The following is a 23,098-nucleotide window of genomic DNA, read 5'->3' on the forward strand; positions in this document are numbered from 1 at the left end:
GAAGGGGCGTGCCCACGTCGTGAGCGATGTGTCGTAATGAACGGGCGTGGTCTCCCGTGAGAAGGGGCGGGGACATCTCCCGGGGGTGGGAAGGGGCGGTGCGAACACTGCGCGGGCCGTCACTATGGTGACGGGGTGGGATGGGGGATGCAGGTGGAAAACTGGTGCTGCCGGTGCTGCTGCCGGGAGGCCTCGGTAAAAACCTTAACGGAAGCGGCGACGCTCAGGACCAGACCGGCGACGCCTCTGGGTCAACGCTAGGAGCCTGGCAGAAGAAAGGGGCGCTGGGTCCCTGCTGTGCAAAGCTTTGGGGGTGGGAGGATGTCTTTGGGTTCCAGGCTTTGGTGAACAGGGCCTGATATCCTCACTTTGGTCCTCCATAGTTCTTGACTCTGGGAACAGACTCTGTTGCTCCAGACACACATCCCCATCCCCTGGGCATAGCACATAAATGTCTATAATCCTGCCAGACATTATGACTGCCTTTTTCAGGGTGCTGAAATAGTGGATAAAGCCAAATTATACCACAGAAACCTTGCCTGATGTTCTTGAGAAATCCTGCAACAAGGTCCTATTGAACCTCTCGGATGTTCAGGCAGAGCTTGATATCTTGTTAAAGGGCCCTGGAAAGTTGGGGAGGGAGGCAGTAGTTCACCCCTACTTAGGATCTCAGGAGGCTGAGATCTGAGGTTCAGTCAGCCTGGGCAGGAAAGTCTGAGAAACACTCATCTGGTAATATATCTAGAAGTGTTTTGTAGGAGTGTTTTCAATTAATGCTACCCTGCCAGAAGATGGATGAAGAGGGACAGAGCTAGTGATGGCTGTTTATGCTGCTTCAGCAAACCCTAGCCAGGACAGCTGCAGATTCTTCTAGCACCATGGGCCACCTGCTCGGAAGTCTGCCGCCTGTACTTGTGCATGGTAAGACAGCTGGCTTTCACAGACATTAAAAGTTCCTTAGGGGGGGACAGGAAGCAACATGTACTTGCCATGTGTTGTTTTGGGAACAGCTGAGGATACAAATGTGACCACAGGGTCCTTTCCTAAAAGAAATACTATCTTCTCCCCCTCTCCCCCCAGTTCCCACGCACACACTGGCACTTAAACTCAGGAAATGTGGGGTGGGGAAAATCTGCACTTTTGTCACTATGTGTGGGGAGAAAAACTTAACTCTAAAGCCTGGAAAAACTTAAGTTGCAGACTCTACCATTCTAGTGATAATTTTAGGCAATTTACTTAGTTTCTTTTTTTGCTAAGTGTTACTAAAACTGGAGTGCTAAGACATCCCTATGTTATTGGAATTTGTCCAAGTTCGATACTAGAAGCTGAGGCTTTTGGGGGAACACAGGTCACGCAAGACTAAGGATGTGGTTAACTGCTATTAATCCTATATACACTGAGGCCTAGGCTTTTTTATGCTGCTACTGTGGCTTGAACTCAGGACCTGGACTATGTCCCTTAGGATTTCTTGTTTTTTGTTTTGCCAATCCTGGGGTTTGAATTCAGGGCCTGGGCACTGTCCTTGAGCTGCTTTTCTTCCCCCCAAGCTTCTTTTGTTCAAGGCTAGCACTGTACCACTTGACACAGCACCATTTCTGGCCTTTTCTGTTTATGTGGTACTGAGGAATGGAACCCAGGGCTTCATGCATGCTAGGCAAGCACTTTCCCACTAAGCCACATTCCCAGCCCTGACTGCAGTTTGATCTACAAATTCTAAGATCAAAACTGAATGTTTCCACGTGCTGGTGGCTCATGCCTATAATCCTAGCGACTCAGGAGGCTGAGATCTGAGGATCACAGTTCAAAGCAGTAGAGGCAGGAAAGTCTGTAAGACTTATAATCTTCAATAAACTACCAGAAAACTGGAAGTGGCACTGTGGCTCAAGTGGTAGAGAACTTGCCTTGTGCTGAAGAGCTGAGGGACAGTACCTAGGCCCAGAGTTCAAGCCCCATGACCGACAAACAAAATCAAACCTGAATGTTGTTTCCTTCTAGCCAGATCAAGTCTGTGGCACACTGTACTGGAATAGTGGCATTGGGTCCAGGGTGGATATTCAGAAAAGAAAAGATACTAATGTCTACAGTCTGTGACTATAGGCCTCAACTAATGTAAGTTTTTCATGATTTGTCTGTGATGACTGATTTGTTGATTAACATTTGGAAGTGAAGAAACCTCAATTCTGTCCTTGGATAAGACATTTCCTGTGTTTGCCTTCTTGTCTGTTCAAATTTGGACTAAACTTTTTTATTTTTTCTTTTGGGTCCGGTCGTGGGGCCTGAACTCTGGACCTGGGCACTGTCGCTCAGCTCTTCAGCTCAAGGCTAGCGCTCTACCATTTGAGCCATAGCGCCACTTCCGGCTTTTTTCTTTTTGCTTATGTAGTGCTGGGGAATCGAACCCAGGGCCTCAGGCTTGCAAGGCAAGCACTCTACCACTGAGCCACCTTCCCAGCCCCTGGACTAAACTTCTAAGTGCTTTCCAATTCTAAGACTTTTAGTCTATTAAATTCTATAATATACAAAGAGCTTACACTGTCCCAAAAGAAATGTATTCTTGGGCTAGGAGGGTGGCTCAGTGGTAGAGTGCTTGCCTTACACGCATGAGGCCTTGGGTTTGATTCCTTAGCACCACATAAACAGAAAAAACTGGAAGTAGCACTGTGGCTCGAGTGAATGGTAGAGCGCTAGCTTTGAGCTGAAGAGCTGAGGGACAGCACCCAGGCTCAAAGTTCAGGCCCACAACTGAAAAAAAAAAAAAAGATAAGAAAAAAGAAATGTATTCTTTACCTGATTTAGGTAACTGTTACCCTTTCGTATATCACCTTCATAATAATAATAAAAGAAATGTCTACAGTATTCTACAAAATTAGATTCTTTCATTTAAGATTCTATAAATAAAAAACCACTTAAGGTAGCTGTTGTAAATGTAAAGAATATTTTTAGCCAGGTGCCGGTGGCTCATGCCTCTAATCCTGGCTTCTCAGGAGGCTGACATCTGAGGATCGCAGTTCAACTGGGGCAGGAAAGTTTGTGTGACTCTTCAATTAACCTTCAGAAAAACCAGAAGTGGCGCTTTGGCTCAAGTGGGTGAGTGCTTGCCTTGAGCTGAAGACCTGAGGGACAGCGCCCAGGCCCAGAGTTCAAGCCCCATGACTGGGGGAAAAAAAAAAAAAGAGTATTTTTAGTCAGGCACTGGTGGCTCACACCTGTAATCTTAATCCTAGCTACTCAGGAGGCTGACATTTGAGGACTACAGTTTAAAGCCAGCCTGTGGAGACAAACCTAAGACTCTTGTCTCCAAATAGCAAAAAGGAAGATGTGAAGGTGTAGCTCAAGTAGTGGAGCACCAACCTGGAGAGAAGCTAAACAAGAGCAAGAGATCCTGAGTTCTAATACCAACAACACACACACTCACATACACACACATACAGAGCTAGACTGCTAACTTGAAGAGGGTACTTCAATACCTAGTATCCATCCTGAATCCAGGGTGGATGGGAAACTGCATTCTATTTGATGGGTATTACCTCAAGATTCCAGATGTAGCCTAAAGTAGCTCAACCATGACCTACTCTTGCGGTGCACTCCTCAGCACTGAGCTGTTTCATGAGGGGTGAAATTACTGGACTGTTGTTGGGCACTGCCTCATCAAATGGACAAGGACTAGACGTAGTCTAACCTAAAAGGCCCTACCCAAAGGGCAATGGTAATTGAGAAATCACGTAAGACTCACTCAAAATATAGGCTGGTGGGCCCAAGACCACAGACTGATAGGCATTAAGAGACTGGAACGGCTGAACAGAGCACACAAGCCATCATGGAAACAGGAAGGAGGTACAGAGGATGCAAAGCCAAACCTCAGAGCTATCAGGCTCTGCATGCCTTTCCCGGGTCTGTCCATTCACACTCCCAATGTGACCTTTCCTCTCTTAAAGGTCTTCCAAGTCATGTGCTTTGCACCTCAGCCTAACTTCATACTCAAAACTAAATCAAATTCAACCAGAGAACCTCCCTTCATAATACACACATACCAATGGATTGTCCTCGCTGTTTGGGAAAGATATAAACTCCTTGAGTTGGACAATATAAATACAAATTTTATTTAAGCTTCCTTTGTTATTCCTGGGGGGCAGGGAAGATAAAAACAGCTTCTTACTCCCATTCACAAAGGAACGGAGAGGGAGGCCGGTGTCTTCATGATGGTAATTCCCTCTTCCAGTGTCCCCTCCTCTCAAAGCCTGGCTGTTCCCTGTGAATAAGGTTTTTTAATAAATTACACACCATGTAGGTTCTTGTCCCATCTGTCTCCTTCCTATTTAGTGTACTGTTGCACAGCAACGAGTTCTTTTTTTCCGCTTCTCGGTCGGGAGTCTGAGTGTGTGAAATCTGCACTGGCGTGCTTCAGCTGGGGAGCCTTTCTGATGCCACTGGTGCAAGTATCCATTGTGGAAGTCAGCAGCTGTGAGTGCTTTCTTAAGCATCACTGATCGGACACCAATCCAGCCATCCTAAAGGAAAAGGACCACAGTGATCAGGCAGAGGTGGAAAAATTGGACAACTCGGAAATATTTAAGCTTATATTTTTTGCGGGGGGACAGAAGTGGGGCTTGAACTCAGGGCCCTCCGGCCTTAACAGCTAATATTCTATCCATTTGAGCCAAATACCTCTCCTTCTGATGTTTTGGTAGTTCATTGGAAATGTGCATCTCGCTGACTTTTCTATCTAGGCTGGCTTTGCACTGAGTTTCCTATTTCAGCCTCCAGAGTAGCTAGGATTACAGGTGTAAGTCACTGGTGCCTGGCTAGTTTACAGTACAGTGTGTGTGTGTGTGTGTGTGTGTGTGTGTGTGTGTGTGTGGTCACTGGAGCCTGGCTAGTTTACAGTACAGTGTGTGTGTGTGTGTGTGTGTGTGCCATTATTTAGGGCCTAGGCACTGGTCCATTAGCTTTTTTTGCTCAAATCTAGTGCTCTATACCAAATGAGCTATGCTCTACTTCCAGCTTTTTGGTGGTTATTTGGAGATAAGAGTCTCACAGACTTTCATGACCAGACTGGCTTTGAACCATGGTCCTCATAAATTTCGATCATAGAAACAAATCCTCACTAAATTCCTACCTGCAAATATCACTTACCTTAACACATAATTTCCTTGATTTGGAACTTTTTATTACGAAGGAGAAATAAATGTGTAGACCTATACCTATTTTAACACACAGGGAGTAGAATGGAAATTTACCTGGTAACTAATACTATCCTTATTTTAGTAAACTGATGCCCAGGCTCATGGGTGATTTTTTTTTGTTTTCCAGTTTATCAGACCCAAATTTACATGTTCCAATAGCCTAGTTGCTTCTGCAACTGATAGCCACAGATGCCAACCAAGATACATGCACCTAACACCATTCTAGACCAGGCTGGAGCTCATGATCTAGTCTGTGAAGGTTGATCACACTATTACACACTCAACCCCCCACTTTCCAATACATAGCACCTTACACAAACATCCTGTGACAGAAAACACCCAGGACGTGGAAAGAATGTGGGACACCTCTAAGGATTTGTCATCGTCAACACAAAAACATCATCATAAATCATTCTGAAATATAACTACTGAGCAGAAAAACCAATTATACTACATGCTCTCTAGCTAGTAGGCTAGCCAGACACTTTGATAGACTGTTTTTAAGTTACCAAGCACAAGAGGTTGTTATTGAAATTACCAAAAATAAATCTTCTCTTGAGAAAGCTATGTAATCTTTCACTGAGTAGGAATAATGTCTCAGTAAAATACTATTTGCAAATAAATTATGTCTGGTTACTGGTAGCTCACACCTACAAATAAATTATGTCTGAATCCTAGCTTCTGAGATCTGAGGATTATGGTTAGAAGATAAGCTGGGCAAGAAAGTCTTTGAGACTTTCTTGTAACCACCAAAAAATCAAAAACACCTGGAAGCAGAGTTGTGGCTCAAGTTCTAGAGCATGAGCTTTGAGTAAAAAAAGCTAAGGGGGTCTGCACCCTAAGTTTTAAGTCCCCACACACAAAAAAGCTAGAGATGCTGCCATTTCTTTTTCTTTTTTTTGGTTAGTCATGCACTTAAACTCTGGGCCTGGGAGCTATCCCTGAGCTCAAGGCAAGTGTTCTACCACTTGAGCTACAGTGCCACTTCTGGTTTTGTAGTGGTTAATTAGAGATAAGAGTCTCACAGACTTTCCTGCCTGGGTGGGCTTTGAACCCTGATCCTCAGATCTCAGTCTCCTAAGTACCTAGGATTACAGGCGTGAGCCACTGGCGCCTGGCAGATGCCACGTTTTTTTTTTTTTGGTTGGTCATGGGGCTTGAACTCTGGGCTTGGGCGCTGTTCCTGCGCTCTTTAGCTCAAGGCCAGTGCTCTACTGCTTGAGCCACAGCACCACTTCCCATTTGCTAGTGGCTTATTGGAGATAAGAGTCTCACGGACTTTCCTGTCCAGGCTGGCTTTGAACTGCGACCCTCAGATCTCAGCCTCCGGAGTAGCTAGGATTACAGGCATGAGCCACTGGTGCTTGGCGTCACCATTTCTTAAGAACACTAAGTGGTCTGTTGGCTAAGAGCCAAGAACTGTTGGCTCATGCCTACAATCTAGCTACACGTAGGAAGCTTATATCTATAAGATCCCAGTTTTAAGCCAGCCTGGGTAGAAAACTCTGGAAGACTATCTCCAATTCACCAGTAAAATGCTGAAGTAGAAGCATAGCTCAAATGGCCAAGCATTAACTAAGTGTGACAGGCTCTGAGTTCAAATCCTGGAACCAACACAGACAGATAGACACAGACAGACAGACAGACACACACACACACACACACACACACACACACACACACACACACAAAGATGATATATGATATAAACTCAATAAAACAAAGATGATAACTTGAAACTAAAGGAGGATGTACCTTGCAGTAAACCAGCAGTACCTGAGACCGTTTGTGGTAAACCACTGAACCTGGAATAACAGCATGTTCTGTTAATTTTGGATCTGAAGGGAAAACAAAAAAAGGTTTGAGTAACAGAGAATTATTCAGTATCAAGGTACTTCTTAGAATTAAAAAAAAAAAAAAAGCAGAGCTGGGTGCTGGTGGCACAGGACTGTAATTCTAACCACTTAGAAGGCTAAGATCTGAGGATCATGGTTTAATGCCCGCTCAGGCAAGCAAATCTATGAGATTCTTTTCTCTAATTAATCACCAAAAAGCCAAAAGTGGAGGTGTGGCTCAAGTGGTATAGCACCAGCCTTGAGCCAAAGGACAATGCCTATGTGTCTCTGATCATATAAATAATATTCATCAAAAAGAACTCTAGGAAGCTGGGCGCCGGTGGCTCATGCCTGTAATCCTAGCTACTGAGGAGCTGAGATCTGAGGATCACGGTTCAAAGCCAGCCTGGGCAGAAAAGTCCGTGAGACTCTTATCTCCAATAGACCACCAGAAAACAGGAAGTGGTGCTGTGGTTCAAGCGTAGAGAGCTCGCCTTGAGCTGAAGAGCGCAGGAACAGCGCCCAAGCCCAGAAAAAAGAACTCCAGGAAATGGAAAGAAGAGGGTTTTTTGCTTTGCCGTTTTTAGTTTCTTTTTGTCTTATTTACCTTTCTTTGGAAAGATAAGGGGATGCACAGAAATGGAGGGACAAAGGGTGAACAAATGCAGCTGTAGTACTCATTAGACACTGCTGAAAATGAACCATACAAGCCAGGTGCCAGTGGCTCACATCTGTAATCCTAGCTACTCAGGAGGCTGAGATCCGATGACGGTTAGAAGCCAGCCAGAACAGGAAAGTGGATGAGAACTCAGCTCCAATTAACCACCAGAAAACCAGAAGTGGGACTCCAAGTGGTACAGCACTAGCCTTGAGTGAAAAAAAAGCTCAGGGACAGCGCCCAGGCCTTGAGTTCAAGCCCCACAACTGACAAAAAAAAAAAAAAGAAGAAGAAAAAAGAAAATGAACGATACAATTTATGAGTAAGGATGGAAAGGGGAATTGGGAGAGAACAAAGGAAGGGGAGACATTGCCCAAAAAGAAATGTACTCTTCGCCTGACGTTTGTACCTGTTACCCCTCTGTACATAACCTGTATAATAACAATTTACAAAATTTTACCCATGCCCCCACCCCAAAAAAAAAAGGTTAAGAGACAGCACCCAGGCCCTGAGTTTAAGCCTTAGTACCAACCTACACACACACACAAAAGCAAGAGTAGGTGTGGCTCGAGTGATACAGTGCCAGCTATAAGCAAAATAAGAGCGTGAGGCTGAGTTCAAACCTTAGTTCTGGCACAAATGAACAAGAAAATTAAAACAAGCTGGGCACCAATGGTCAAACCTGTAATCCTAGCTACTCAGGAAGCTGAGATCTAAGCCAGCCAGAGCAGGAAAGTTACCGAAATTCTTTTCTTTTCTTTTCTTTTAATACATTTTTTATTGTAAAAATACTGTACAGAGGGGTTAGAGTTACATGAGCAAGGTAATGAGTACATTTCCTATCAAGCACTGTTGCCTCCTCCTTTTTGTTTTTCCCCTACCATCCCTTCCCTCCCACCTCTACAATTACACTCCCCCCTCCCCCCTAAATTGTAAAGTTTGTTTTTCAACATAGTGTCTTGTACATCTCATTGTTACAATGGGTCAACCTGTATCCCTATTTAAGCATTTTGTTTTTTCCTTTCCCCTCCCCAAATTAAAGAAGTGTGTGTATATATATATATATATGATGCAAGGCACTGACAAAAAATACAGTGAAAATGGGGTTATACTGTGGGGGAGGAACATACAAAGAAAAAAAATCACATGGTACATTATAAATATGTTAGAATCAATAGCAAGAAAGAAAAAACCCTATCTTGGGGTTCATTTTGCTTAACATCATCCTATCTGGTCATATGTACCTAGCTTTTGACCTTTTCTGCTTGTCCCAGACATATACTAGTTATTGCAAATAAGGGAAACCATGGGACCTATGTTTCTTTGGGCCTGGCTTACTTCACTTAATATAATTTTTTCTAAGTCTGAGGGGCATCTGGGTTGGTTCCATATCTTAGCTATGGTAAATAAACCGCAATAAACATAGTTGTGCTGGTAGCTTTAGTGTGGTCTTGTTTGTGATCATTTGGATAAATGCCCCAAAGTGGGATTGCTGGGTCATTTGGGAGCTCTATGTGGAATCTTTTGAGGAACCGCCATACTGCTTTCTAAAGTGGTTGAACAAGTTTACACTCCCACCAACAATGCAGTAAGGTTCCCTTCTGGCCATATCCCCTCCAGCATCTGTTGTTATTAGGGTTCTTGATTATAGCCATTCTAACTGGGGTGAGGTGGAATCTCAATGTTGTTTTGGTCTGCATTTCTTTTACAGCTAGAGAGGTTGAGCATTTCTTCATATGTTCTACTGGCCATTCTTATTTCCTCTTCAGAGAAGTTTCTCTTTAAGTCTTTAGCCCACTTATTTACTGGGCAGTTGTTTCTTTGAGGATTTGTTGTTGTGGGATCTAATTTTTTGAGTTCCAGGTATATTTTAGATATGTCCATTGTATGGCTAGTGAAAATCTCCCAATCTGTAGGCTTTCTACTGATCTTGCTAGCTATGTCCTTTGCCATTGAGATTCTTTTTTTTTTTTGGGTCCAGTCGTGGGGCCTGAACTCTGGGCCTGGGCGCTGTCCTTCAACTCTTCAGCTCAAGGCTAGCGCTCTACCACTTGAGCCACAGCGCCACTTCTGGCTTTTTTCTTTTTCCTTATGTGGTGCTGAGGAATCGAACCCAGGGCCTCAGGCATGCAAGGCAAGCGCTCTACCACTGAGCCACCTTCCCAGCCCCTCCATTAAGATTCTTATCTCTAACTAACTACCAAAGAAGCTGGAAGTAGAGCTATGACTCAAGTGTTAGAGCGGAAAAGGTCAGATAATGTGATGTTAGGAAAATGAACCCTTAGATATGTATTTTAATGTTTTTTTCTTTCATGCATTTGTTTCTAACGCATTTAGAAGATTATCTCTTTGTTGCTTTGTATGTCCCTCCCCCACAGTATAACCCCGGCTTTCACTATATTTGATGTCAGTATAACTTGTGGAGGAGATGGGGGAAAAACAAGTCGTTTAAGGATACAGGTGGACCTGTTGCAACAATGAGAAGTACAAGTTGTCATGTCGAAAATGAGCTTTACAACGTTGGTGGGAGGGGGGAGGATTGGGGGGGGAGGCTGGGAAGGGATGTGAAGGGTAAACAAAGGAGGAGGCTGCAATGCTTGATAAGAAATGTACGCACTATCCTGCCCATGCAATTGTAACCCCTCTGTACAGTATGTTCACAAAAAATAAAATTAAATTGAATTAAAAAAAAAAAGTGTTAGAGCACTAGCCTTGAGCACCAAAACTCCCTGAGTTCAAGCCCCAAGACCCATGCATGTGTGCATGCCCATGCACACAATACTGAGAGGCCATGTTTTCTTTCCTTTTTGTCCTTTAGCTTTTGCTCAAGGCTGATGTGCTATCACTTGAGCCACAGCTTCACTTCTGGCTTTTTGATGGTTAACTGGACATACGAGTCTCATGGACTTTCCTGATTGGCCTGGCTTTGAACAGCAATCTTTTTGTTTATTTTATTTTTATTTTTTGGGTCTGGTTGTGGGGCCTGAACTCTTGGCCTGGGTGCTGTCCCTCAGCTCTTCAGCTCAAGGCTAGCACTCTACCACTTGAGCCACAGCACCACTTCCAGCTTTTTTCTTTTTTGCTTATGTGGTGCTGAGGAATCGAACCCAGGGACTCCTGCATGCAAGGCAAGGGCTCTACCACTGAGCCACCTTCCCAGCCCCTGAACTGCAATCTTTATGTCTCAGCCTTCTGAGATTATAGGACTGTAGGTGTGAGCCACTGGTGCCCAGCTAAGACATTTTTGTAATAGACTATAGGGAAAACATCTTCCACAGCAACTATTCAGAAATTAGTACCTTTAAGGACTGAGTTGTTAACTTCCACCAAATCCAGAAGTTTGATGGTCTTCTTCATCCAGAGAGTCTGCAACGGAGTCTGCAGTTGAGAAGAAAAAGGAGTCACAAAGGGAGGCGCTTGCCCCAAACCTTTTCCATGTATTGTTCTGTGCTCTTCTAGTCTGTCTTGTCTTGCATGTACAGAGGAACTGGGATCTTGGTTGTTAAAATTATAGAGTCCATGAGACTCTTCTCTTCAATAAACTACTAGGGAAAAAAAAAAGTTGGAAGTGGAGCTGTAGCTTAGTGGCAGAGCACTAACCTTGAGCAAAAGGAGCTTGGGGACAGTACGTAGACCCTAAGTTCTAAGCCCTAAGTTCTAACCCCAGGACTAGTACCCCCCCCCAAAAAAAAAAGAAAAAAAAGAAAAAAAAAACCCAAAACTTTAAAGAACATTTTAAAAGTAAATGTCTAAAAAATAAAAAGGAGAAAAATGAGGTTTAGTTTGTTCGTTTGTTTTTGGGTCCGGTTGTGGGGCCTGAACTCTGGGTCTGGGCGCTGTCCCTCAGCTCTTCAGCTCAAGGCTAGCACTCTACCACTTGAGCCACAGCGCCACTTCCGGCTTTTTTCTCTTTGCTTATGTGGTGCTGAGGAATCGAACCCAGGGCCTCATGCATGCAAGGCAAGCACTCTACTGCTGAGCCACCTTCCCAGCCCCTGAGGTTTAGTTTATAACATCATTTCTAAATCAAAATACTCAGCAAATTACGTACCCTCATAAAGGAATAATCATTAGGTAAAGCTGACTTTCCAACTTACTTACTATATTTCCAATGGCACGATAAAGCCTGAGTATCTGCTCCGATGTCTGTTCCTCCCACTTTATACAGCTGGTAGCTGTGGAAATCTTAGGGGCTACAAGACAAAGCCAAGAACAAGAATGAGCATAGGTTCCATATGCACAAGCTGATGTAAGTACGAGAGAATATGCACTGTAATATTCTCTCTGCTTCTGTCTATGTCCAAAATGTTCCACAATAGGAAGTAAAAAAGAAATAACCCCAGCCAGACACTGGTGGCTCACGCCTGTAATCCTAGCTACTCAGGAAGCTGAGATCTGAAAATAGTGGTTTGAAGCCAGCCCAGGAAGGAAAATCTGTGAGACTCTGATCTCCAATAAACTACCCAGAAAAAGTTGGAAAGGGCGTTGTGACTCAAGTGGTAGAGCACAAGACTTGAACACAAAACGGCTCTGAGCTAGAGCCCAGGCACTGAGTTCAAGCCTCAAGACTGGCAAAAACTGAAATAACCCCAAAAAGTACCACAAGAAAACATGAGTGACTTGCTTTATAAGTGACCTTTCTACTCTGAACGTAGAAAATGCTCATAGTTAAAGATGGCTAAGGTTACACCATGCAGAAAAATGAGACAAAAAGTCAAGGGCTGGTGGCTCACACTTGTAATCCTTAGGAGGCTGAGGTCTGAGGAAACCAGTCTAGACAGCAAAGTCTATAGAGACTCATATCCAACAAACAACTCAGGTAAAACTGGAAGTGGCACTGAAGCTCAAGGGGCAGAGCACACCTTGAACACAAAGAAGCTGAGACAGAGCCAGGCAGGGCGATAGTTCAAAATCTCAGGACTGGCAAAAAAACCCAAAAAAAAACAAAACCCAAAATGTTATTAAATTACAAATTTTAGGGCTGGGAAGGTGGCTCAGTGGTAGAGGGCTTGCCTTGCATGCATGAGGCCCTGGGTTCGATTCCTCAGCACCACATAAACAGAAAAAGCCGGAAATGGCGCTGTGGCTCAAGCGGTAGAGTGCTAACCTTGAGCTGAAGAACTGAGGGTCAGCGCCCAGACCCAGAGTTCAGGCCTCATGACCGGACTCCCCCCCCAAAAAAAAAAAATTAAAAAATTAAAATTAAATTACAAATTTTAAAGTGATGAACTGAAAGAATTTGCACAGTAACTCACATATGAAATATTCCTAAAAACTAAAGAAGGAAATACTACAGCCAGGTGCCAGTGGCTTACTCCTATAATCCTACTCACGAGGCTGAGATCTCAGGATCATAGTTCAAAGCTAGCCTGTGGAAAGTCCATGAGAACCTACCCAGAAAAATAGCCAGAAGTGGAGCTGTGGATCAAGTGGCAGAGCATTATTAGCTTTGAGCAAAAAAAGCCCAGGGATAGTACCCAGGATCTGAGTTCAAGCCCCAGGATTAAAAAAGAAAAGAAAAGAAAAAAAAAGAAAAAAGACCAGAATCATTAATAGAAAAATGGACCCATGGCATAATATATCCCAGGAAAAGCACATGACAAATAGTCCTTAAACACACAAAAATATCTTCACCACCTCTCACAGGAATAAGATACACTAAAGATACATTATTTTGTTTTGTTATCTGGCTCTTTTTTTTTGTTGGTCGTGGGGCTTGAACTCTGGGCCTGGACACTGTCCCTCAGCTCTTCAGCTCAAGGCTAGTGCTCTACCACTTGAGCCACAGCACCACTTCCTATTTTGTTTTGTTTTGAGATATAGTCTTCTTGTCTCAACAGGTGCCAGTGTGTACTTAAGATTTACGTTTTTTGTCCATCATGGGGCTTGAACTCAGGGCCTGGGTACTGTCCCTGAGCTTTTTCAAAGTAGTAGGCTACTGCTCTACTATTTTGAGCCATTGCACTATTTCCAGTTTCCTGGTGGTTAATTGGAGATAACAGTCTCATGGCCTTTCCTTCCAAGATTGGCTTTGAATCACGATCCTCAGATTTCAGACTCCTGAGTAGTTGCAATTACAGGCATGAGCCACCAGCACCAGGTTTTATTTAGATTTTAAACTAAGTTTTTCCACTGGGGGCCAGTGGCTCACAGCTATAATCCTAGCTACTCAGGAGGCTGAGATCTGAGGATCACAGTTCAAAGCCAGCCTGGGCAAGAAAAGTTCGTGAGACTCTTATCTCCAATAACCACTCAGAAAACCGGAAGTGGCACAGTGGCTCAAGTGGTAGAGTGCTAGCCTTGAGCTGAAGAGCTGAGGGACAGAGCCCAGGCCCAGAGTTCAAGACCCGCAACTGATCAAAAAAACAAACAAACAAAAAACTAAATTTTTCCTAAAGCCAAAAACTATATATTAGGTATTTAATTCAAATTATAAACAATTTTAACATTAATAGTATGCAGAATAAAAATCTTTAATTTCTCAAAGAAAATATGGACAAACATTAATAGTTTCAGATTTGGGAAAACTGAAGTTCATTACTTATCTTTCAATTAAGTAATTTTCAAAATAAAAGGTTGTTGAGCTGGGCACTGGTGGCTCACCCCTGTAATCCCAGCTACTCAGGCTACTCCAAGCAGATTGTGTCATTGGAAATATAGTAAATATGGAAGTCAGGCCTTTAGTCAGTGGAAAAAGACATAAAGTGGGAACCAAATCTTTATTTATTTTTTTTGGCCAGTTCTGGGGCTGGGGCACTGACTCAGAGCTTCTTTTTGCTGAAGGATATAGCACTTGAGCCACAGTACCACTTCTGTGGTTTTCTGTTAATGTGGTGCTGAGGAATTGAACCCAGGGCTTCATGCACGCTAGGCAAGCACTCTACCACTAAGCCCCACTCCCAGCTCAGGAACTCAATCTTATGAAAATTAAATTAAGAAAAATGCTGGGCCCTGGTGGCTCATGCCTGTCATCCCTAGCTACTCAGGCTACTCAGAGCAGATTGTGCCATTGGAAGCTGGGAAGTCAATCTTTTAGTCCTCTGGAAAAGGACATAAAGTGGGAACTCCGGGGCTGGGAAGGTGGCTCAGTGGTAGAGCACTTGCCTTGCATGCATGAGGCCCTGGGTTCAATTCCTTAGCACCACATAAGCAAAAAGAAAAAAAGCCGGAAGTGGCGCTGTGGCTGAAGTGGTAGAGCGCTAGCCTTGAGCTGAAGAGCTGAGGGACAGCGCTCAGGCCCAGAGTTCAGGCCCCACGACTGGACCCCCAAAAATAAAATAAAATAAAATAAAGTGGGAACTCAATCTTATGAAAATTAAGGAAAAGTTCCGGGACTTGATGATTCACACCTGTCATCCTAGTTACTCAGGAAACTGAGATTCAAATGATCTTGGTTTAAGGTCATTTGAGCAAAAAAAAAAGTCTCAGAATCCATCTCCAAAATAAGCAAAAAGCCAGGATGAATGGAAACAGGAGGTTTTTCTTTGGTGCTGTTTTTGTTTTCTTTCCCTTTTATCTTGTTTATGTATGTCTATGGGCGGGTAAGAGGGGGTGTACAGAAATGGAGGACAAAGGGTGAACCACTGCAGCAGTGGTACTCACTGGACACTATGTTGAAAATGAACTATACAACTTCTAGGTGGACACAGGAAGGAAAAACTGGGAGAGAGTAAGGGAAAGGGTGACATCCAAAAAGAAATGTACTCTACCTGACTTATGTGAACTATAATAACAATAAAAAAAATTAAAGTTAAAAAAGCCAGGCTGAGCCAAGTGCTGGTGACTCACACCTATAATCCTAGCTACTCAGAGGGCTGAGATCTGGGGATCGAGGTTCAAAGCCAGTCCGGGCAGGAAAGTCCGTGAGACTCTTATCTCCAATAAACCATCAGAAAACCAGAAATGGTACTGTGGTTCAAGTGGTAGAGCACTCTTCTTGAGCTGAAGAGCTGACGGACAGCGCCCAGGCCCAGAGTTCAAGTCCCATGACTGACAAAAAAAAAAAAAATACAAAGCCAGGCTGGAGGTTTGGCTCAAGTGACAGAGCACCAGCTGAGCAAACAGGCCAAGTGAATATAAGGCCCTGAGTTCAAACCCTGAATTGTCTATAAACAGATAATAATAAATAAATAATTGTAAAGTACAATGAAGACACTATCATGTTCAGCACCATCATGATAAGTGAAACCTCACTCGACATGAAATCTCTGCGGCCTTCCCTCACCGTAAGTCACTCCCTCAGTTGGCTGCTGTCTTCCGTTGCTCAGATTTTCAGGTAAGTTTTTCAAAACTGAAATAAGCTACAGAGAGAGAAAGAGAGAAAGCACATGATATACTTGAGATGAACAAAGCAAACATACATTACAGTTCGGTAACCATGAAAATGAGCCAGGTACAGAGTAAGGAGGAAATTGGACTCAACTATGCAATTAGCACTAACAGGAGTGTGAAAGCAATGCTCTGTGCAGGGGACAGCTGCTACTTTGCTCCAGAATGCTGGGCCTGGCCTGCCAGTGCAGGCTGTCAGCATGAGGCCCTCCTGTCCTCAGCTAGCCACTCTCATCCTATAGGAGGAAGAAGGTAGAGAGCCACATAGAGGAGAGGGTACTCTGAGTCACAGGGCTCTGGGTTCAAATCCCACTTCATTACCTCCTATCTGTTGCATGGAAAAGTTATTTAACTTGTTTGTGGCCTTCAACACCATCATCTATGAAACAACTGTCAGTAACGACAAAACAGAAAACAAAACCCTCATGGAGTATCAGAACCTCACAAGCCAGGTACCACTGGTTCACACCTGTAATTAACTCAGGAGGCTGATCTTGGAGGATCTTCAAAGGCAGCCAGAGCAGAAAAGTCAATTGGAGATACTCTTATATCCAGTTAACCATCAAAAACCTAATAGTGTTGGGGCTGGGAAGTTGGCTCAGTGGTGGTAGAGCGCTTGCCTTGCATGCCTGAGGTCCTGGGTTTGATTCCTCCAGCACCACATAAGCAAAAAGAAAAAAGTCAGAAGTGGTTCTGTGGCTCAAGTGGTAGAGCGCTAGCCTTGAGCTGAAGAGCTGAGGGACAGCGCCCAGGCTCAGAGTTCAGGCCCCAGGACCGGACCCAAAAAACAAAAACAAAACAAAATCCAGAAGTGGAGCTGTGGCTGAAGTGACAGAGCTCTAGCCCCAGTACTAGCACAAAGAAAAAAATAAAGGAGTACAGTTTTGGTACATGAGCTAATCTTCAATCCATGGCCATCACCATTATAAATACGATCACTTCTTTTTTTTTTTTTTTTTTTTTGGGTCCAGTCGTGGGGCCTGAACTCTGGGCCTGGGCACTGTCCCTCAGCTCTTCAGCTCAAGGCTAGCGCTCTACCACTTGAGCCACAGCGCCACTTCCGGCTTTTTCTTTTTGCTTATGTGGTGCTGAGGAATCAAACCCAGGGCCTCATGCATGCAAGGCAAGTGCTCTACCACTGAGCCACCTTCCTAGCCCAATAAATACGATCACTTCTAAGGCAACACCAGAATGAAAAGACCCAGTCATGTGGTAGTTGGTTTTCGACTACATAAAAATCAATTAGTTCCTATGAAAACTGTGAACAGAGTCTGTAAGATTCACCCAGGCTACACTGCTGCAGAGGAATGAGATGTGCAAAGCCACATGGAGAAGATCGTATGTGGGTGGGCAGAATCCCAGAGCCCATGATACTAATGACCAGAAGTGGTGGGCCACCCAGGGACTGGCTATGGAAGCCAGGATGGGGTGTGGGCGCTAAAGGAGCTTTCTATGGGATACAGGGGATCACAGGTGCAAACCCTCAAAGATCACAAATGCCAGGGAGAGAAGCCACTCTTCAAAAAAAACAAATGTTAAAGTTTAAAAGTACAAATGATAAAATCACGATTTTCCTCATGAGCCCTCCCCATCCTACGTGAGTGGGAAGGTAGAATGGAGAACGGTACCATGCTGGCACCCAGTCGCGACAGCAGCACTTCCAATTCCTTTGAGGTGGTCTTTGGTGGCACCGGGACTGTTTCTTGCTTGAGAATTGGGCCGACATCAAACCTAGGAAAAATACCAAAAGGACTTGTGGGATGCTAGTGGTTCACACCTGTAATCCTAGCTACTCAATAGACTTGAGATCTGAGGATTGTGGTTCAAAGTCAGCCTGGGCAGTAAAGTCCCTGAGACTCTTATCTCCAACTAACCACTAGGACACAGGAAGTAGGGCTATGGTAGAGAGCTAGCCTTGAGTAAAAGAAGTTTAGGGACAGAGCCCTAGCCCTGAGTTCAAGCCCCAGGACTGGGACCAAAAAAACAAAAAACAAAAGGCAGATAACGAGTACTGGTTTTTGTTTGTGTACATGCTGGTAGTCACTGGAACTTAGCACCTCTCATACTCTCTTAGCTCAAGGCTGATGGACTACCATTTGAACCACAAGTCTACCTCTGGCTTTTTGCTGGTTTACTAGAGATAAGAAGAATCTTGCCAGATGTCCATGGCTCACACCTAGCTACTAAAGAGGCTGAGATCTGAGGATTGCAGTTCAAAGCCAACTTGGGCAGGCGAGTCCTCAAGACTCTTATCTCCAATAAACCACTCAGAAAACCAGAAGTGACACTGTGGCTCAAGTGGTAGAGTGCTCACCTTGAGTTGAAGAGCTAGGGATAAGGCCCAGGCCCAGAGTTCAAGCCCCATGACCGACAACAACAACAAAAAAATCTTTTGGATTTGTTTGTAAACTCTGTCCATCTTACTGCACCTCCAAAGTGGACCATTATCAACATTTAAATTCACACACATTTCAAGCAAAGGAAAAAAACAATCAGTTCTACCTTTTAGGTCTGATTTGCATAATTGTTACTCCGGTCACTGTGTCTCCGTGAAGCACCGTGTGGATGATGGGAGCCGGGCCTCGCCAGCGGGGCAGGCAGCTCGGGTGGACATTGAGTACCCCACTGAGACAGAAAATGCAGATTAGTAGAAAACCTTTACTGACTGCCACCTAAGCTACTACATGACTTGATCACTCAAGTGCGGTTATGTACTTCATGAAGCTGGGCAATGGTGGTTCACACCTCTAATCCTGGCTAGTAAGGAAGCTGAGATCTGAGGGTGAAGGTTTGATGCCAGCTTGGGCAGACAAATGCCTTCATGACTCTTTTTTTTTTTTTTTTTGTCGATTATGGGGCTTGAACTCTGGGCCTGGGTGCTAGCCCTCAGTTCAAGGCGTGCGCGCTACTGCTTGAGCCACAGCGCCACTTCCGGTCTTCTAGTGGTTTATTGGAGAAAAGAGTCTCACGGACTTTCCTGCCTGGGCTGGCTTTGAACCGTGATCCTCAGATCTCAGCCTCTTGAGTAGCTAGGATTACAGGCGTGAGCCACTGGTGCCCAGCTCCTTCATGACTCTTATCTCCAATTAACCAGTAAAAAGCTAGAAGGAGAGCTGTAGCCCAAGTGGTAGAGTGCCAGTCTTGAGAAAAAAAAGGCAAGTTCGAGCCATGGGAAGGCTGCAAGTTCAATCTCCAGTACCCGAACTAAAAACATACAAAGCAAACTCTATGTATAATTTAGCCATAATTGCTTCTTTTATTTTTAGCTGTTCCTGGGGGTTGAACTTGGGGCCTGGGCACTGTCCCTGAGCCTCTCTGTGCTCAAGGCTGGTGCTCTACCACTTGAGCCACATCGCCACTTCCGGTTTTCTGTGGTTTATTGGAGATAAGAGTCTCACGGACTTTTCTGCCTGGGCTGGCTTTGAACCTCGATCCTCAGATCTCAGCCTCCTGAGTAGCTAGGATTACAGGTATGAGCCACCAGCGCTCAGCTAATAAAATCTTATTTTGAAAGAAAACTAACGACCACAACCACTACAACTGTATTTCCTTAGGAATAAAACTTACTAGGGAAATTTAAGAATAAGAGTCTCACTCAAAAGACGGCCAAAGGAAGCCACTACCCCGACATCGAAGTCTCCTGATCCCACGTGTGGCCACTCATGTACTTGAAGCTGGGACTCCACGGCATACTGCTTCACAGGCAGGCCTTTCAAGGATGGAGAAGGTACTGTCACCACCTCCAGTTTCTCAATTAACTCTTCCTCTTTGTTTTCTCTAAGTAGAAAAAATGAGAGAAAAAAAAAATGTAACTGCATCAGAGTGATGGCCTGGGTACTGTCCCTGAGCTTTTTGCTCAAGGCTAGTACTCTACCACACCGAGTCACAGCGCTAGTTTTCTAATTGGAGATAAGAGTCTCATAGACTTTCCTGCCTGGGCTGGCTTTAAACTGCAATCCTCAGATATCAGCTTCCTAAGTAGCTAGGATTACTGGTGTGAGCCACCAGTGTCAAGCCAGTAAAAGTATTTTTATGATTAAACTCTTGAATTATTTAGTTGTTTTCTTTTTTGATTTTTGGTGCCAGTTCTGACACTTCAGCTTAGCGCAGCTTGGCTATTTCACTCAAGGTTGGTGCTTTACCATCTGAGCCAAAGCTCCATTTCCAGCTGTTTGGTGGTTAACTGGCATTTAGAGCGCCATAGACTTCCTGCCCAGGCTGGTTTCAAACTGCAATCGTTAGATCTCAGACTCCTGAGTAGCTAGGATCTAGTGTGAGCCACTAGAGCCTGGTTAAGTTTTTAACTTTTATTTAATTTTAATTATTTGAAATGTATAGGGCCGTATGTGGCTACTATTTGGATAACATTGATCTAGAGATTTCCTGTGTATATGAATCCATTATTTTACACAATTGTCATAGCACAATACTCTTCTGCTTTTTATTATTCTAAATATATGCTATTATGAGTCTTAAAAAGAAACAGCTGGTCTGTGGCACATACTTGTAATTCTAGCTACTGAAGGAGGCTGAGATTTGGAGCATTGTGATTCCAAGTCAGTTGGGGGTAAGAAAACTCCACAAGATGGGCTGGGAAGGTGGCTCAGTGGTAGAGCGCTTGCCTTGCATGCATGAGGCCCTGGGTTCGATTCCTCAGCACCATATAAGCAAAAAGAAAAAATCCAGAAGTGACGCTGTGGCTCAAGTGGTAGAGCGCTAGCCTTGAGCTGAAGAGCTGAGGGACAGTGCCCAGGCCCAGAGTTCAGGCCCCACGAATGACAAAAAAAAAAAAAAAAGAAAAGAAAGAAAAAAGAAAACTCCACAAGACTCCACCATTTCCAATTAACCAGTAAAAAGCAGGGCTGGAGTTGTGGCTCACGCGGTAGAGCACCAACCTAGCAAGCAGAGTGAGATGCCTTGATTTTAAGCCCAAGTACCCCCATAAAAAGGGGCTGAGAAACTGTATTTGTAGAAGATGGCAGAAATGAGAATGGTAGAGAGAGTGGGAATCAGGAAAAAAAGGAGTGGGGAAAATAAGAAAGCTAAGTTGGGGAGGAGGGAGCAGTAGCTCTATGATTGCCACCAATTTATCATGAATTTTCATGACAGGTTGGATTTCACATCACTTTTTCTGCAGTAAACAAGATGTGCTAAGTGGCAGACACACTCCTTGTAATCCTAAGAAGTCAGCTTTATGAATCTATTAATGTGCAAACAGTTCTTTTGCAGGGGGGAGAATTATATCCTGGTGTCAACCTTAGAAAACCGAGCCCCGCTGTGTAGTAAGAGACCCCCGAGTGTGCAGAGAACGTATCACCAGCTGAGACCAGACCCAGCCTAGATGGCTGGGAAGGCAGAGGGAAGATCCGGACCCGGATCTGTCTCCCTCGGCTCGACTCAACCTTTCTGATTCTACCCTTCCTCCCAAGCAAAAACAGGCCGGGGGGCGGGAGACCCGAGGAGCGACAGGCTGGGCGGCAATGAGGGGACACGAGGGTCAGCACCGGGCTCCCCCAATCTAGACCCCAAGGGCGGCATCTTCCGGGTTTGCAGACATGCTCGATCGGAGGCTGGGCTGCGACGGGGCGTCCGGAGCACTCGGGACTGGAGGGCGGACTCCCGGCCCCGGCCCCGGCCCCGGCCCCCGGCCCCCGGCCCCCGGGCCCCGGGCCCCGGCCCTCAGCCCCGGCCTCACCCCCGGCCCCCGGCCTCACCCCAGGCCCCGGCCTCACCCCAGGCCCCGGCCCTCAGCCCCGGCCCCGCCCTCGTCCCGGCCCCGCCCTCGCCCCGGCCCCGCCCTCGTCCCGGCCCCGCCCTCGCCCCAGGCCCCGCCCAACCCCGGCCCCAGCCCTCATCCCAGGCCCCGCCCTCGCCCTCGCCCCAGGCCTCGCCCTCGCCCCGGCCCCGCCCTCGCCCCGGCCCCGCCCAACCCCGACCCCAGCCCTCATCCCAGGCCCCGCCCTCGCCCCAGGCCCCGCCCTCGCCCCAGGCCCCGCCCAACCCCGGCCCCAGCCCTCACCCGGGTTCCGCCCCCGCCCCGGGCCGCTTCCGGCTCTGGCCCCGCCCCGCTACCTGGCGGCGTGCAGCGCTCGCAGCGTCTCCCGGGCGAATTGGTCGGTGCCGAAGAAAAGCACCCGCCAGGGCGGCTTCTTGCGAACCTGAGCATCTCGGGAGTTCTCCTGGCCGGAGGCCCCGCCGAGCCCGACGAGCGCCCGCCACTGGCAGCTCGGCCACCCGCGCACGACGATGCGGGACAGCCGGGGCCCCCAGCACCGCCGCGCCGGAACCCTCATCGCCCAGGCCGCCCGCGGCCCACATCGCGCATGCGCGGAGGGGGCGGGGCCAAGTAGGAGCGTGAAGGCGGGACTTAAGTAATAGGGGCGTGGTCTGGCAGTCCTGGGGGCGGGGCCTGACTGAGTCGGGTTCCGGAAGTGCACAGTTTAGCAACCCTCCTGGAATTGTTTCGGTAACAAATGATAACATACTTTGGAGAGGAGCCATATTCATACGATGCAGTATCATTTTCTCATTTATTGTGCTATTATGTAATATTTACCAAACACTGTGTGGCAAGATCTAGCTATGTACTTGATGTCCATTAGTACAATTAACCCTCTCGTTCATTATCTGAGATAGGTATCATTGCAGTCATTTCACTGAAGAGAACCGAAGCTCGTAGGAAGTGAGAAGTTCTGTGCAAACAGCAGAGCAGAAGTGGGATTGGGCTTGTGCAGGGGGATCTAAGGTGGTGATAGTGTTCATATATACGTTGAGCAGGCAGTGTGCCATCTGAGCATGACTCCAGCCCTGGACTTCAACTCCTGAACCTGAGATCCTAACCACTCAGCCCTCAGGTAATCTTGAGTTATTTATCCATATTGCTAAGTCAAAAGCGCCATTCTGGCCCACACACCCTTGGGTACCCTCATACCCAGGGATACCATGAAGGTAAACAGGGAAAGTTGTCCCAGAAGACCTCGCATTTCACATCCCCAAGGCCTATACAGTGGTCTGCTTTCCTGAACATGTACTAGCTCTGTCTATGAAGCGCCACCAGGTTCTAGTCTAGCCTTATCACCAGTTTCCCATCATGC

At 45.8% G+C, this 23,098-nt stretch overlaps 1 protein-coding gene across 2 annotated transcripts; it reads right to left on the minus strand.

The window, feature by feature from the left end:
* Positions 1-4,300: 4,300 nt before the first annotated feature.
* Positions 4,301-22,308, minus strand: Mtfmt (mitochondrial methionyl-tRNA formyltransferase). Of its 2 annotated transcripts, none has more exons than XM_042687722.1 (9): positions 22,077-22,308; positions 19,572-19,781; positions 18,507-18,629; positions 17,633-17,735; positions 15,901-15,976; positions 11,778-11,869; positions 10,976-11,054; positions 6,939-6,988; positions 4,301-4,508 (listed from the first exon to the last, which is right to left on the minus strand). In XM_042687722.1, the coding sequence occupies exons 1-9, from the start codon at positions 22,295-22,297 to the stop codon at positions 4,317-4,319; spliced, it is 1,146 nt and encodes a 381-aa protein (XP_042543656.1). In that variant the 5' UTR covers positions 22,298-22,308; the 3' UTR covers positions 4,301-4,316. The 2 variants fall into 2 exon arrangements, with proteins under 2 accessions (XP_042543656.1, XP_042543655.1); XM_042687721.1 differs by having other exon boundaries at positions 6,939-7,021.
* Between the last annotated feature and the right edge of the window lie 790 nt (positions 22,309-23,098).

This window comes from Dipodomys spectabilis, unplaced genomic scaffold, assembly GCF_019054845.1.
Source record: "Dipodomys spectabilis isolate Male_0828 unplaced genomic scaffold, ASM1905484v1 ptg000108l, whole genome shotgun sequence".
Classification (NCBI taxonomy): Eukaryota; Metazoa; Chordata; class Mammalia; order Rodentia; family Heteromyidae; genus Dipodomys; species Dipodomys spectabilis.